Source organism: Thermobia domestica, chromosome 18 (assembly GCF_964235325.1).
Source record: "Thermobia domestica chromosome 18, izTheDome1.hap1.1, whole genome shotgun sequence".
NCBI classification, from domain to species: Eukaryota; Metazoa; Arthropoda; class Insecta; order Zygentoma; family Lepismatidae; genus Thermobia; species Thermobia domestica.
Window position 1 is genome coordinate 95,185,218 of NC_137471.1, and position 16,816 is coordinate 95,202,033.

The window sequence follows — 16,816 nt, forward strand, 5'->3', positions numbered from 1 at the left end:
ATCAAGGCAACTCTTATCATAGACCTAATATTTATCCACCTGCTTTTTATTTAATTATTATCATAAACACAAAATTTACAAGGTGGGGTAAAGGACTAATACATATGCTGCAACAATATTTAATTTCTCTGTAACTCTTTACCAATTGCGCGTAAATAAAAATTAACGTCACCATTGTTCTTCTGATTAAATTTGCGCCTTAAATCATGTATCACATGACCCTATTCCTATTTTAAAAATTTAACCTTAATTCAAAATGGCGGATTTCAAGATGGTCGCCGTCAGGTATACCATTACTATATGACTTCCCCCTAGTCCTAATATGTACCCATATATTTGTTATTCACCTTTCGTCGTTACAAGAGGTCTTACAGAGCTTTTACCTCCAACTGTATGAAGACTATTCTGTACTTCCATGTGATGTTCTGGTAGCTGTATCTCCTAAACCCCTGGAGCTTCGCACCTACAACTTCACTGAAATAGTGACCACATTTAGTACTACTTTCTCGTATGTGTCTCAGTCAGCAACTCGATTCACCCAAACGTAAGGTTTACTTGTGAGGATACTTTTCTGTCTGTTTTAGATGCCGAAAAGGAAACAATGGCAGCAAGAGAATATGAACGCAACTGTTTCCTCTGTGATGAAGGAAATAGGAAGTTTCAAGGCCGCTCGTATTTATAACGTACCACAAACAACGTTAGAAAGATATGTAACACAAGCCATTGAATCAGGCCACGACTGCGCCAAGGGTAACCAAGTTAGGTAGTAAGCACGTTCTGCCGTTACGTATTGAAGAGGATCTTGTGAATCATTGCATTACTATGGAAAAACAGTTATTTGGCTTGTCAATGACGGATGTACGACGTATAGCGTACCAGTTGGCAGTCAGAAATGAAATTCCAAACCCTTTTTCCCGGACAGAGAAGATGGCAGATAAAAAATGGTTGAAACAATTCCTTAAACGTCACTCTCAGCTATAGATTAGAATGCCACAAGGTCTCTCACATCACAGAGCTACATTATTTACTCCTGAATCAGTAGATAAGTTTTTTGATTTATTTGAACCGGCTATGGATAAAATCAAGGATTCTCCATCAAGATTGTTTAATTGCGATGAAACTGGCATTTCCGTTGTGCAAACATACCAAAGTCATTGCCCTTAAAGAAAAACGCCAGATTTCTGCTCTGCAGTCGGCTGAAAGAATCACTCTTATCACAGTAGTGACATGCATGAGCCCTACAGGAAATTATGTTCCACCGCTACTCGTATTTCCACACAAGAATATGAAAATTGAACTGATGAATGGAACCCTACCTGGTTCTATTTATGCATCTCACCAATCTGACAAATTTGGTTGTATACAAAGTGATATATTTACAGAGTGGTTCCGACATTTTATAAACTATGTCAAGCCTACGGAAGAAGATCCAGTGGTTCTGGTTTTAGATGGTCATTTCTCGCATGTACGGAACTTAGATGTCATAAATCTAGGACGTGAGAACCATCATATCGCTACCGCCACATTTCACCCCTTGCAGCCTTTGGATCTCACATTTATGGAACCATTAAAATGCTATTACAGGCAGAAAATAGAACGCTGGTTGCGAATGAATCCAGGACGTGTTGTGACTATATATCAGGTTTGCGAATTATTTGGAAATGCGTACATGAGGGCAGCAACAGCCGAAAATGCAGCCAGTGGTTTCAGAAGAGCAGGCCTATTTTCGACTAATAGACAGGTTCTCAGAACTCATGACTTCCTCCAATATGAAACACCAAGTAATAGTGGTATAGACCTATAAATGTAGGTAGCATCTTTTTACTGCGACGTGAAAAGACGTCGGTACCTTGTCTTGCTATGTAGTAACTAGTGCCGATAACCTAATGCATTCAGCCTGCTGCATACTAACTTACGCAAGGTAAATTCGGGCAGTTCTGAATGTAACAATACATAAAATGCTGTTAATATATACAAATAAACGACTCATATACCTATAACGAATGGATGAAATCACTATGATTCGTGCTCCTATTCTTTCTTTTAGTCAGGGGCGGATCCATTCTGAATGTTTGGGGGAGGGCAATCGTTTGAAATCAATAGGTTTTATTTTACGTTTATAATACAAAGGTGAAAATTCTTAGGATAGGTTTTATTTTTAAAATAAAAAAATATTCCATTCTGGGGGGCGATATCCCCTTGGATCCGCCCCTGCCTTTAGTGATCCATTATTGCACTCTATAAATCAGTATATGAGTTCCTCCGTGGCTAAGCGGTTTGCGTGCGCACCTTTGGCGTGGGAGACCCGGATTCGATTCCCGGTGGGAGCTCATGTGGTCCGGATTCCACGTTAATCAGTAGGCCCCGTCTCATATAGCTTCGCTGCTGAAAGGGACGTTAAACTCAAAATCAACTCAACTCTATAGATCACTATGAAAATCAGTGCCAAGTTCTGAAAGTTATAAAAATACTTCTGCACACTACTTTTCATATTTACGTACAGCGAAATATCTATAATTTCACGATATAAAGATTATTCCCGCTTAGGGCTGTAATTCCTTTATATTTTACTATTATTTCGCGAGCTTGTCGCTTCATGTCTTCTTCTTATGCATCCACCGTTACCAGACTCAATTTCTTGTCAAATTCCAAATAGTACGTGAAAGGGTAGCACTAGAGTTCTATCCGCATACAAGATCACTTATGCTGTGAAGTCTTATTGAAGTAGCTAAGTGTAATGGCTGGAAAACAGGGTCCCGATTACAAATGGGGCTCTGAAACAAGATCCCTATTACAAGCGGAGCTGGGAAACGAGGGCTCCATTATAAGCGGGACTGGGCAACAAAAATCCCATTGCAGGCGGGTTGGAAAATAGGGTCCTATTACTTGCTTGATGAGAGCTTGATACATAACAGTACAGAACACCGTTGTTGTATGTGAGTTTTATCTTATTTGCTTTTTCTTATTATTTGGTAATGACATTACAGCCATTTTTTCTTTAAATTTTTTGGGGCCCCCAAGAGAGCGGGGCCCTAAGCTATAGCTTGTTTAGCTTATACGTAAATCCGGCACTGAAGGTGACATCTTGTACTTCAAAAGCAATAGGTGTTACTTTCGATTGAAATGTAATAGGTTCTAGGACTCTGTTTAACTCTGCAATGAACAATGATTTTAAGACAGATACTTATAGTAAGATAATGATGCCAAAAGTCGTCATTAATGAATTAAAGTTTAACATACATACACACAATCGTGCTATTGAAACGCCAGTGTTTGTATGTGCTGCACTGAAAAAAAGGAAGTGCTTTTTAAAAAGCCGACTAAATAATGGACAGGACTGGCCAGTATTGTCTATTGTCTCATTTCAGAAAGAGAGAGAGGGGAACAGTGCTTTGTGTTGGCGCGATAGCTTCTTATAAAAGGGTTGCAACTTGCAATTTTTTTACAGCAATGTACCACTTACCTCATGTCTTATCCGTGTGACATGAAAGAGATTTGTAAAAAAAAAAAAAAAAAAAAAAAAAAAAAAAAAAAAAAAAAAAAAACCTTACTATAGCATTATTGAGTTGATCTCTGTTGCGCTCAGAAGTCTCGGTGGTCAGTGCTTGTTCAGCTAATATGTCGAAAAAACTTATCAACGATCTCTTCTCAGGCTCAATGTCTTCCTCGTGTTCAAAGAAACACGATTTTCAATCCGTTGACGTTAGTGACAATCCTTTATCAATAGAGAAATCAGACAAAAATACAAATAGGCCTACATGTGACAACTAGGATTCGCAATTCAGCGGCGTAGCGTAAGGGAACGCCGGTATGCCCGGCATCCCCTGTTAATAACAAAAAATACGTATTTCATTGTATATAAATTGTTTACTTGTAATTATCACAATTATTTCCACTGCAATCTTCTGGATGTGCTCTCTCACCTTACTTTGACAAGCGGAACCTACGCATGCGCGTCACTCAGATACACATTTTCTGTCTTTCCTCTTGTCGTATGCTATGTTCCTCGGGCATCCAGGCCTACTGCAAGCAACGGGGTTTTCGTCTGCTTTCTGTCGAATGCGCATGCGCAACTACTTGCTTTTCACTCCTCTATACCCCTTGCAACTCAACATTTTGCTTTAGATATACGCTGGCGTATTCAAGTATTTCCAACTCTATATATCTTATAGTTTCTGTACAGGACGTACGAGCGCTAACATCAAGGAGATAGAACAAAACAGAAATGGTTACTTCAATGCATTTTTGAAGCATGCCGGTTATGTAAATAATAGTATAAAAATGTTTATGCTTTATCGTAATTAAATGCATCGTAATTTAATCGTAATTAAAGGCAAACTATTAATCTTCATCATAAATACATAGTATGTCCAGTGGTGTGACCAGGAACTCTTTGAGGGAGCTCACACACCAAGCATCACGGTCACGATCTGGTAGACCAAGAGATCCAGCATTCCCCACCCCTCGCAGATTGCTTGGGCCCTTCAGTCATTGGCACATATCCCGGGGAGATGAGGGGGACATGTTCTCTCCATCCGATTTGAAATTGTGATGATTTGTATCCGAATGCCACAAAGGAAGTGAGATGAAATTGAGGTCCCTTGACTTGTTTCATTTTTAAAAAAAGAATCGTATTCTTTAATATTTCATTGTCATTAATTATTGTTAGTCTATTTTCAACTATTTGTTTAATTCCTGTAACGATTCCTATAATGCTACTGAGATCATCATCATTTTGCTCAAATAAGAGTATTGTTGCACCATACATAGTTGATTTTTTTCATAGTTTTGGGGAAGTCATTATTTATATTATTACATAACAAGTGTCCTAAAATTTTAATGTATATGATTGTGGATGCGTAAATAGGAACATATCAATTATAAATATTCATGTATTCAGATTTCAGAATGTGTTCACAGTACTGATTTGTAATACTGATACGTATCACAATTTCATCTACATCGCCTGGTATATAATATACAACAGGTTCACCTCAGAAATCAGATTCATCTACCGTAATATGAGTCTCATCTCCCCTTCCCCAGAACAAGTCTCAAATATATTCTCCTCCCTCAAATCTGCCCTCCTCCCAATGTTGAAGATAACTCTGCTCTTCTGATCCTCCACAGCATTGTTTTTCAACTTCATGAATATTTTGAACATCGCTTTTTAAAAAATGGAAACGGTCTTACCCGTTCCCCGAATGTTGAAAACAGATTTTCGCCCCTGCCTTCAGTATCTGGATATCTGACAACGAAATACATACACAGAAACAGACCCCCAGAGTTAGTTTCAGTGTTTTCTATTTGCATCTTCAAATGATATACATAACACTCAGGACCATATTCACGAACAGGGGACTGAGTTCCGGACCCAAGATGACAAATTTGTAGGGGCGACTTTTTCAAGAACGAGATTGAAGTATGGCATCGGGAGAAAGAAACTGCCCATGGGAACTATGCTGGAAACAATGTTTGTACAACAGTGGGGCCGAGTTTTCTCGTCACAACGGTAGTGGCAAGAAGAAGCTGAGACAATTGCTTATTGGCTTCTAACGTAATCCACGCACTTGCTTCTGTATACCCCACTAGGCCACCAATTAGGGGGCCTCCCTTCTAAATTTTTTATAACCCTATGTTTCCCATCGGTATAGCTATGTATTGCTAATTTTAGTAGTATTGTATCGCACAAGTGACTAACTTTGGCATCCCCATTTCGGAATACCACGCTACGCTACTGGCAATTTGAAGTGTTCGATTTCGAAGAAAGTGAAAATGAACTAGATGCTGGAGAGAGCGAAGACGACAGCATTGCTTCTGAAGATACTGATTTATATTTTTTGTCTCTTGCTTCCTTGTAATAAATCCTTCAAAGATAAAAATGTTTGCAGTAGCCTATTTTATCCTTGTTTTACTTTACCTATACAGAGTTGGCGTGGGTCAATGAAAACTTGACCCACGACCCACTGACCCACCATCCACCGTGACCCACGACCCACTGACCCACGACCCACCATGACCCACTCTGACCCACGACCCACCGTGACCCACTCTGACCCACTGTAACCCACCATGACTCACCACCCACCGTGACCCACCACCCACGGTAACCCACTCTGACCCACCACCCACTGTGACCCACCGCCCATCATGAACCACTATCATCCACTGTGACCTACTCTGACTCACCAAAATCCATCGTCATTAACTCTGAACACGATCCACGGCCTCTTCTTTACTGACCAAAGAGTTTACACTTGTAATAAAACAAGACTGTGAAATTGTTACTAATCGGAGTTTGAATTTCTAGTCTATCGCTCAAGCAACACTCGGTTACAATAACGGTGGATCTGACCTTTACGTTATAAAATGGTAAAGTGTTTGTCAGTGAGGAAATTGAAACAGTTCGAGGTGGGGGGAAATTAGTGTGAGCCTAAAATATACTTGTACTAAGAGAGTATTCTTGCAAGTGTTAATTTCTGAACGCATTCCACAACAAACTTCTATTCGCAGGAAAATACCCCTGTACAATATTAAAAGGTTATGGTTTCTCAGTTCACAGTATTTTTCTCACAAAAGACTTGAAAAATCTGTTGTTCATAGGGTATAAAGGTGCTCGGGTACCCTCTGTGAGAGCGTCTCCATAAAGTATGCTCATAATTGTAATTTGTGTAGTCACTAAAACACCACGTTAAATTTAAGTTACAAATATGCATAATTGCAATTATTATGAATATTTATTCAAAAGTAGTTTACCTAAAGCAAAGAAGAGAGTTACTAAAAAGTAGGTACAAAGTTGAATAACACAAATAAGCCATTAGTAATACAAATATACATTTTCCGTAACTCGTAATTTTCCACCTTAAAACAAATCTGAAATCGGATTTATTTCCTGTTGGTAACTTTTTGGCGGTAAATCATCCGCAGTGGAATGATTGCCATCCTTCAGCCAAGAAATAACTAGCTCGTCTACTTTGAGCTTGTCTAGCGGTGGGCCATTAACATTGATGAGCAACAAGTTAGACAATGTTTGAGCACTTAATCTATTTCTAATATCACTCATCTGTAAATTCATAAGGGAAAATCCCCGTTCGCATTCTGTCGTGGAAATTGATAATACTTCTACCCGATTTCTGCAACTTCTCATCGACAATCTACTTGTTAGACTTAAGTCTGATAACGATTTTTCTCGGTCAGTTTTGAAATACTCAGCAAGAAGTATCATCTCTCTATCACCATACAACATCTTTTCCATATCGACCATGTCAGTTGGCAATGTCGACCCATGTAGAACAGAAACTTCATCTACCACGCCTTTGATAGGGAATCTTGTGAATAAATTATCAATTAAAGCCTGATAAACTGATGATTTCTTATTTGTTTATAATTTTAATTTTTGTAATTACACATGAAGGTTTGACACCATTACCAAGTTCCCTCCCCCGTCTAGAAAGCGAAAGGGAACGAGGTTTCTGGAAAGTATTCAGAGGTGAATGGGAATTTCCCTCCTTCAACTTCAATTACCACACTGCTGTTTGCCATGTGCCAAATTACGATGAATTTCAATTAAATTATCATAGTATAATTATTTCCTTGTTGAATTATCAATACTTTTCAGTGGAAAAAAGGATGAAATTTCAAAGTTCCAAATCAAAGTAAGTAGACCAGCGTAAAGGGGGGGGGGAGGTAAAATTTTCCATACAATTATGCGTACAATCCAAACTTAAAATATCCGTGTAATTAAGCTTACAGTACAAATTTTATGCCTATTTTTCTCACAACTTTATGGGTTGATTGCCCTGTGCTGTGAGCGCTCCATATAATAAATATAAGCTTCAGCAATTATTATACCAGAAAGTAATGGATATATGAAGCCAAGCACTGTATTTTTTGTTTCTGATTTTTTTTCTGAAATAACATCGATCGTTTTCGATTCTTTTTACAAACCAAGTCACTACCAATTTTCCATATATAGAAAGTGCTCCCGCCCACACATAAAGGAGAATTTTAAAAAATGCTAGGACACATTCTGTTTATTTTCAATAAAGTGTTAATGCACTGAATTTCAGCTCCGTAAGTTTAACGGCTTGCAAGATACTCATTTTTTTTCGCAAAAATTCGGATCCTCACTACCTCCTTAGGATATTATGCATTATAATAAAAGCAATAAAACATCCCAATTTGGATTAAGGCCTAACTATATACCGAAAGTAATTTCATTTGACTTTGCAATTTGACCGTGATGATCAGGCACACATAGTTACATTCAATTTTTTATAAATAATTTATATATTACAGTGATTCAAAAATGTATTTTTTCCAGTAGTTAGCTCTAAAAGCCCACAGGTCTCGAAAGCCAAGTTGTAGTAATAAAGTCCTATTGCTATTATTACTATTAAAAATATCAATATCCAAAAGTGCCCGAAGTTATTATTTTCACTTGGTTAGATATACTCACCTCAGGTAAGTAGACAGAAACAAGTGGAAAAGAAAGGGAAAGGAAGGTCTTGAAAGTAAAACGGAGACAAATTTACCAGTCTTCAGAAGATACTCTCTACAATGCAGTGAGTAGAGAGGGTTGGTAGATATACTGAGTCGGTGGGTCGCAGTGGGTCACGGTGGGTTGTGGGTCGCAGTGGGTCATGGTGGGTGGTGGGTCGCAGTGGGTCACGGTGGGTGGTGGATCGCAGTGGGTCACATGCTGTTGACCCACGACCCACTCAGAAAACTTGACCCACTGACCCACTCCATCTCTGTTACCTACTTATTGTGTATTTTATGTTATTAACGAAAAGTAGAGTATTATCTGTTAGTCTGTGTTGTTGGAACCTTCTTTTATTTCTATGCATTCATGTGCATTCTTGGAGGGAGAGGAGTTAAGGCTGTCTTGAACTTCATCGACTACACAGTACACACCGTTATTATTGCTTAAAATAATAATAATAATAATAATAATAATAATAATAATAATAATAATAATAATAATAATAATAATAATAATAATAATAATAATAATAAAACTGGAAGTAGAGGTAGTGTGTCTGCCACGTGGAATTCTGTAGCTCGAGCATATAGTCACGATCTCCCGCAGCCCGTCCTAAGTCCAGCATTCCTTCAGACCCACCAGGTGAATGCCGGAATTGTACCTTCTATAAGGCCAAAACAGCTGTTTTCCACATCCTTGTTCCTCCCCTATTTCGGTCTGAGCCGTTAGTTAGTCTTTAATTAGCTAAAATTAAAGACTATAAAAATTGAAACTTAATTATTGTCAAAAAATGTCTACATTGCCCAGTTCTCATTTTCATTGTCCGCCCACCCAGCAACTAGGTCCGCCTCTTTCCGCCCACCCCATCACGCGTTCCTGGCGCCGTCCCTGGCGTTATCACTTACGACACAAAGTCTTATTTAAACTATTAGTCAAAATTCATTCAGATAATTGTGTAGTTATTTCCCAATCCGGTTAAACAAGCTTGTAGTAGTGGGTAGTAAGTTAATAGTTTTCAGGAATAGACATGCATTTGACATTTTAAAAGAAATAAATATAGTTATATGGCTTACGGCATAAATTGCACAAAAAGAACGAAAATCAAAGCTAAATATATCTCAAAATAGCTTATTTACATTAAAATAAACCTCTTGCGTGAGGCAATGCATAATTATTTGTACATCTTTTGGCATGTGTCCAACGAGAAACTGCTATTAAATATACGCAGTACTGAACGCACGTAAGTATGCTTACGCGATAATTAGATTTTTTTTTTTTACATAAATATGGAAATATAATTTTAGTTAAAGTAATCCCAATTTATATTCTTTCTTAGTCAGTAATAACTAATTTGCAACACATGAAGAAACCGTAATGGTGCACTCAGCAGGCCATATCACTTTATATCGGAATATGTATGTTGTTGTTATTACGTTAAAACAAAAAAAAAAACAGGTTTTATATATATTGTGTAGCTATACTTGTAACGGGGCACTAGATTTTTTATCAAAAAGATTGAAACACGTTGTTAACACTACGAAAATTACTTTGAAATCAACCTAATGAAAAACTAATCTGTGCGTTCATTTACATAATTTATTTCTTACAGACAATGGTGATTAAAATCACGACATTTCATATCCAACTTCTTCTTGTAGTATCTGTAACAGTAGCCAGTACTACCAGAATGAACCTTATTTTTCTCCCTATTTCACTGTTTGACAATACATTACATTAGAAATGTTCTTTGTTATGAAAGCTACTTTGGCCAAATATGTTTCATCTAGATAGAGTGTTCATGAAACCTGAACTAATTAGCAATCAGAAGAATTGTTTTTAAACTGAATGGTGTTTGGCGTGATAGAAGTCATTACAAAAAGGCACAAATGATTCTAGGAAATAGAACTTACACACCATACATGTTGCCAAATTTTGCTTCGTGTTTTCAGTTGATCTGTCACCTGTGACGTAAGATTTATTACTTCATTTGTGTTCTGCAAAACTAAAACTTGAGAAACTGGAAACGCAAGACATCCGTTTTGCACGTTACAAACAAAAAGAACTTAAATTGAAAATATCTAAATGTTTACGTGATTTTTTTCTCGATTATTTCTTACAGAAAGCAATAATTGTTTAAGACAGAATTTCCAAACAAATACTAAAGAGTTAAAATTATTTGAGGTGCCTAGTATCAAAATCCGCTACATCCATTTCGCTTAGTTTCGAGTAATCTCGCAAAACATACAGTGAAGCTCCATATATAGACGCGTACTAAGTCCCATATTTGAACTAGTTTTTTTGGTATGAAATATTAATCTTTTAAACAAAATTCTGTTTCCATGGAATTCGTTTAGATCAAACATATAACAAGCGATATATAACTCAATTTCGGTTAAAAAAAATGATTTGGTGGCGTTTGATACTATAGGCACTTAATTTCTTAAACGATTAATCAATGTTATAATATTATAGTACTATATTATTGCTTTGTTGACCTCTATCAAAAAAGAATACCAGATACGTTTCTCTCTCCCTCTCTCTCTCTCTCTCTCTCTCTCTCTCTCTCTCTCTCTCTCTCTCTCTCTATATATATATATATATATATATATATATATATATATATATATATATATATTAAATAAATATACTCCATGGTTCTGGATAATCACAATAACATTTTAAAACACATTTTTCTGACCAGAACAAAATGAATTATTTAATAATTATACGATTTTGTTACAGTTTCAAGGACCTAACGTCCTCTTCATCAGACATTGAGAAAAGACAGATGACAGCAAATCTTATATCTTCCTCAGCCGTTAGTTAGCATTTTCATTTATTGTTCTGGTCAGAAAAATGTGTTTTAAAATATATATATATATATATATATATATTTTGCTCAGCAAAGACTACTGGAAGTATTAAGGGAGAAAAAAAGGAAGCAGAGAGAAGAAGAGCAAGGGATGTTGATGGAGAGAAAAGGAGTGATCTACAAAATTCAGTGCAGCGTGATATGTGTTATATTGGAGAAACTAGAAAGAAATTTAGAGAACGTATAAAACAACATAAATATGACGTTAGGTTAGAGAGGGCCAAAAACACATAAGGGACACGGGACATACAGTAAATTGGAAAGAAGTAAAAATTCTAGGCCATGAAGATAGAAACATAGAAAATGGAAGGAGCACGATGCATTGAAATGGAGGGTAACAAAGCAATGAACTGGAACTCAGGACTTAACTTAAACCAACAGTGGAATAAATTGCTAGGAAAGCTTAAAGTATAAAAAGTGAATATATATGTAATTATCTACTTATTTGTTTAAGTTAATTAATTGTTAGTTTAAATTAGGTAGTTAAGATGGTCATTTTGTGTAATTAGCAACAATAGAAAGCATCTATATAGGAACTTTCAAGTAAGTGTACTTGAAAGGGATTTGCTGCTGCCAGAAGCCAATCAGAAGAATGGTCTCTGCAGACCGTCCAATGAACGACCCGGAGAACCTAGACTCAAGAAGAAATCAGCAGCTTGATCTTAGTGGTGCTTCTGATAGACGAACGCTTATGTTTGAAGACAATTTTCCATCTGATAACACCTCCATCCCGGCCCCGAAGAATCCTGCTTCAAGTGTTAAACAACGGAACCATCAACCTTCACAGTGAACACATTTGGATACCAACGAGACAAGTACACAGGCCAAGATTCAAGAGGAAAGAACTATAATACATTCAATAATTATTTCTAACATCAAGAACGATCTCAGTAACCCAATTTCATTTAAGAAACTAGTAAGAGGACGATTACCTAATATTGCGCTTACAACATACGCACTTCCTAGAAATAATGGGCTAAGAATTAACTTCGGCGAAAAAGAAAATAAGACTAGATTCTTGCACAAATTCAAAATTCATGACTTTGGACCTGATGCTCGCTGGATCACCACTGATGAGAAAACTTCCATTCCACCACAACCAGTGAATAATCGGAGAAAAGTTTTTACTTGTGTAATCAAAAGAGTACCTATCACGACTACTATCGAAGAACTCAAACGTGACCTCACCGAAAACAAGGTATCTTCCACGAATGTCATAAGGATACAAAATCACAATGGTCCACTTCCAATGATCAGACTTTTTTCTTTAGACCCAGACCAAATTAGTAAACATATTACAAATGGAATAACCATAGAGTTCAGAGATTCAAAGTGGAACCATCCAAGAGTCAAGGCAGACCAACACTGTGTAACAAATGTTTTCAATATGGCCATACTACTCCTCAATGTAAAAATAAATCTATTTGTTACAAATGCGTTGCAGTACACGACAGTAAAAGCTGCTTAAATTGGCCAATCCCAACTTCTGTCTCACTTGCCATAAGACGGGCCACCGGACTGGAGCTAGTGACTGCCCCAAACGACCCTACTGATCATCTCAGAGAACTCCAAATATCACCCTATATTCCGAAAGACGGAACCATCAGCCAATACAACTACTCATCAACAACCAGAAAACCATGAAATTACTGAAACTCAATTGCCTAATGAGGTTTCGAAAATTCGTAATATTCAACCACAACGCTCAAGCATAACTTATGAGGAGGAAAATGAAAAGACAGACCTCACACCTCTTAGGACGGAAGATAAATCTTACCTCTCATCCTGTCAGACTATTATTGACAAGAAAACCCAGGAATTAAAAAATAATATGCTCAAATGGATGACATCAATCATCACTATTATATCAGATGTTCAAACATTGCAATTCGACGTCGTCCAGAGCGCTATCAAGCATGCAACAGAAACGTTCTTCCAGGATCGGATCAACACACTAATCTCCACCGAAGGGGACCTACATATAGGACATGAGAAGTATATGAAGCAAATTAAGAAGAGTCACCTCAAGGAATGCCTCACTCACCAACACCATCAAGCCTAAATGATCCAAGCACAGCCGAGACACTTCAAAACCCGCTGGCGTAATAAACCTAATAATCTTAAATTGTTATTCATAAATATTCAAGGACTTCGAGCTAAAACTATGGAACTATCCGTTTATGCTACGAAACACAATATAGACATCATTATTATCAACGAAACTAAACTCAGAAAATTTAATTATGTCCAAATTCCTAATTATAGAACAATTCGCCATGATCGTAATACACCAACTGGAGGTACTGCTATCTTTATTAGAAAACAAATTTCCTTTTCTCTCTCTACAATATTCCAAAACGTCTTCATAATGCCAATACTATGCCTCTCGCTATTACCATCCATCTGAACATACCCATTATGTTGGTCACCTTCTACAATCAACCACAGCAAGATTTATCTTCAAGTCTTCCGTTACTAACACATTTTTCCAGATTCCAATATTCCATTATTCTGGCAGATCTTAACACCCAACATCAACTTCTTGGAGATCCTATTTCCAACAAAAATGGCAAACTACTTCTAAACTATCTTACCTCCAGCTCGTTATTTCTTGTTAAAACCGACAAACCAACCAGACGTGCACAGAAAGCAACTGAGCAAGATACAAACCCGGATAAAATTCTGATCACTAGCAAGTTACTTCCAGTAATCCCAGCTGCTTATACTAAACATGAACTTCCTTCTGATCATGGAGCTATCATAGTTCCACTTAAAACACCTATTCTATTGACCAACCAACTATCACCATTAAGATTATAAGAATGCCAATTGGGAAGGATATAAGGAAGATATTAATCTATCACTAGCAGAAATATAAATTCATAACAACGAGAGTTCTGTATCGCACGCATATGATCAAATTACTTCAACTATAACAGCTGCTCTGGATAAACACGTACCTATTAGAACCATGAATATACTAAAAGAACGAATACCTAGAAGTTTACTGGACAAAATAACACGTAAAAGGTTTATTTACAAACTCTACAGGAAAACTCCTCATCCGGATACCAAAAGAGAAATTAACCGCTTAACTACGGAAATCAGACAAGAAATTAAATCCTTCAAAGAACAAAAATTAATCAAGAAATGCGAAGATCTCCAATCTCTTTACCTACAAAACCCCTCAAAATTTTGGAAAGAATTAAGGCCACAATACAAGAAGCTAAATATACTGGATATACCAACAAATATTGATGACCAAATACTGCTTACTATCGAACAGAAGTTACTCTTCTTCCAAAAGAGGATGCAGAAAAACTTTGATCAACCTCCCCCAGCTAACAGGAAACAGAAAGCCATTCAAAATTTGGCCAACAAAATGAAAACATTTCTACAACACAACCAAAACATAAGAACTCAAGACATTGCTGACAAACACTTAGGAAACGTCCAATTACTCTTGGCAGATATCCAATCAATTGAAATTAAAGAAGCTGCTAAAAAAAAGTAGGAAAATACGTCTCCTAGTCCAAACAACTTACCAAACATATGCATCAAGAAAGCACCTGACTCTCTCCTAGAAACCCTCGTCCAAATATTTACCTATAGCTTCTGTACAGGTTTTATACCGAACTCTTGGAAACAATCTTACACAATCCTAATGCCTAAACCAGCCAAAAAATCATTCTAAATCTAACGATTACCATCCTATCACCCTTACCTCAATCATGTCTAAACTGTTGGAGAAAGTGCTAGTCAACAGACTCCATAATTATTTTCAAGAAACCAAACAAATTACACCAAACCAAGCGGGTTTCCGGCCACATCACAGCTGTATGGACCAACTCCTACGCATACATAGCCATTTGGAGAAAGCACTCAAAAAGAAATTGAAAATCGGAACCATTTTCCTTGATCTCAGTTCAGCTTTCGACTCTGTCTGGCATGATGGCCTTCTCACCAAATTATTACAATTCAATCTACCGACCACCATCATCCGCTGGATCTGGAACTTCTTACAAAACCGACATAACAAAAATTAGGATGAATGGCTAACTTTCTGAGAATATACAACTCAATCGCGGAGTCCACGAAGCACCACAATTGCTCTATTACTACATATTTTATATGTAAATGATACTCCGACTCTACAAAATAGCACATGTAATTTAGCCCTATTTGCTGATGATACGGCTTATTGGACTTCTGCAAACAACACTCAGCTTATACTTAGCAGACTGAAACGTCAAACCATTCATTTTTTTAAAAATGGTGCAATCGTTGGTTTCTTCAACTCAACCTGTAGAAAACACAAATTCTACTCTACTATCCTAACGGTAATGGCACTAGAAAAGACCTTAAATATTCAATTTTGATTGATGATACACACATCTTCCCAAGCAGAACGGCGAAATACAGGGGCTAGACAAAAAATCTAAAAACACTTCATACAGGACACGTAAGTTTGGCCCTCCACTGTACAACACGTGTTGCGGTTGCCGATCGTTTTTTGTTTTCAATGTGTCATGTGGACCTTCTTTTTCCGTTAGCACTAACCAGTTCACCTGTGAATGTCGTGTTGTGAAAGTGGTGCGGTAAAATGGGCGACCTGACAAACTTCCAAAGAGACATGATCGTTGGTGCCCATCTGGTTGAAGTTTCAGTGGCAACAGTGGCAAACATTGTGGGTGTATCGAAAGGCATTGTGTCCAATGTCACGAGGGCATACACAATTTATGGGCAAACGACGTCTGCAAATCACAACAGTGGTCGAAAGACATTCCTGTCAGATAGGGACCGGAGGTCATTAAAACGGATTATAGCAACTAAAAAGAAGACCACTGCAATGAAAATTACTCTGAACTCAATTTCGGCCTACATAACCCGGTTTCATCGAAAATAGTGCGACGAGAACTTCATAAAATGAAAATTCATGGCAGAACCGCTATCGCCAAACCCCTGATCACAGCAGTAAATGCGAAGAGGCGTATCCAGTGATGCAAGGACCACAAGGCGTAGACGCATGAGCAGTGGAAACACGTAATGTGGTCCGATGAATCGACCTTCACCTTGTTTCTGTAACCACCCGGGTGTCAAGTCGGTGTTCGGGCTCGTTGTCCTACCAATAAGTATTCTGCTGAGACCTGAACTTACCTGCATAGGACGATGAAGGACCTCTCCAAGAAAGGATTACAAATGGTTTCCAAATCGCTCGTCGGTCTCAATGATGAGATGAGCATTAGGCACCGAGAGGTTCGGATGTCTCGTCCCAAAAAACCCACGGACGATTAGATGGTCATCCAGACCATAACGCATACAAACATCATTCACACAAACAACGAAAACACGCTGGATTAAATGACACCATACTTATTTATTAGAATACTATTATATAAAAAAATAACGAAGAGAAATGAACACAACACTTAACACGGAATATATGTAACAATTTTCAT

General features: G+C 37.4%; 1 protein-coding gene across 1 annotated transcript; it reads left to right on the forward strand.

Moving 5' to 3' along the window:
- The first annotated feature begins 1,114 nt into the window (after window positions 1-1,114).
- Window positions 1,115-1,804, forward strand: LOC145675181 (uncharacterized). The gene has a single exon (XM_081745549.1). It carries the CDS (start codon window positions 1,115-1,117, stop codon window positions 1,802-1,804), a length of 690 nt encoding a protein of 229 aa, XP_081601675.1.
- The last annotated feature ends 15,012 nt before the right edge of the window (window positions 1,805-16,816 follow it).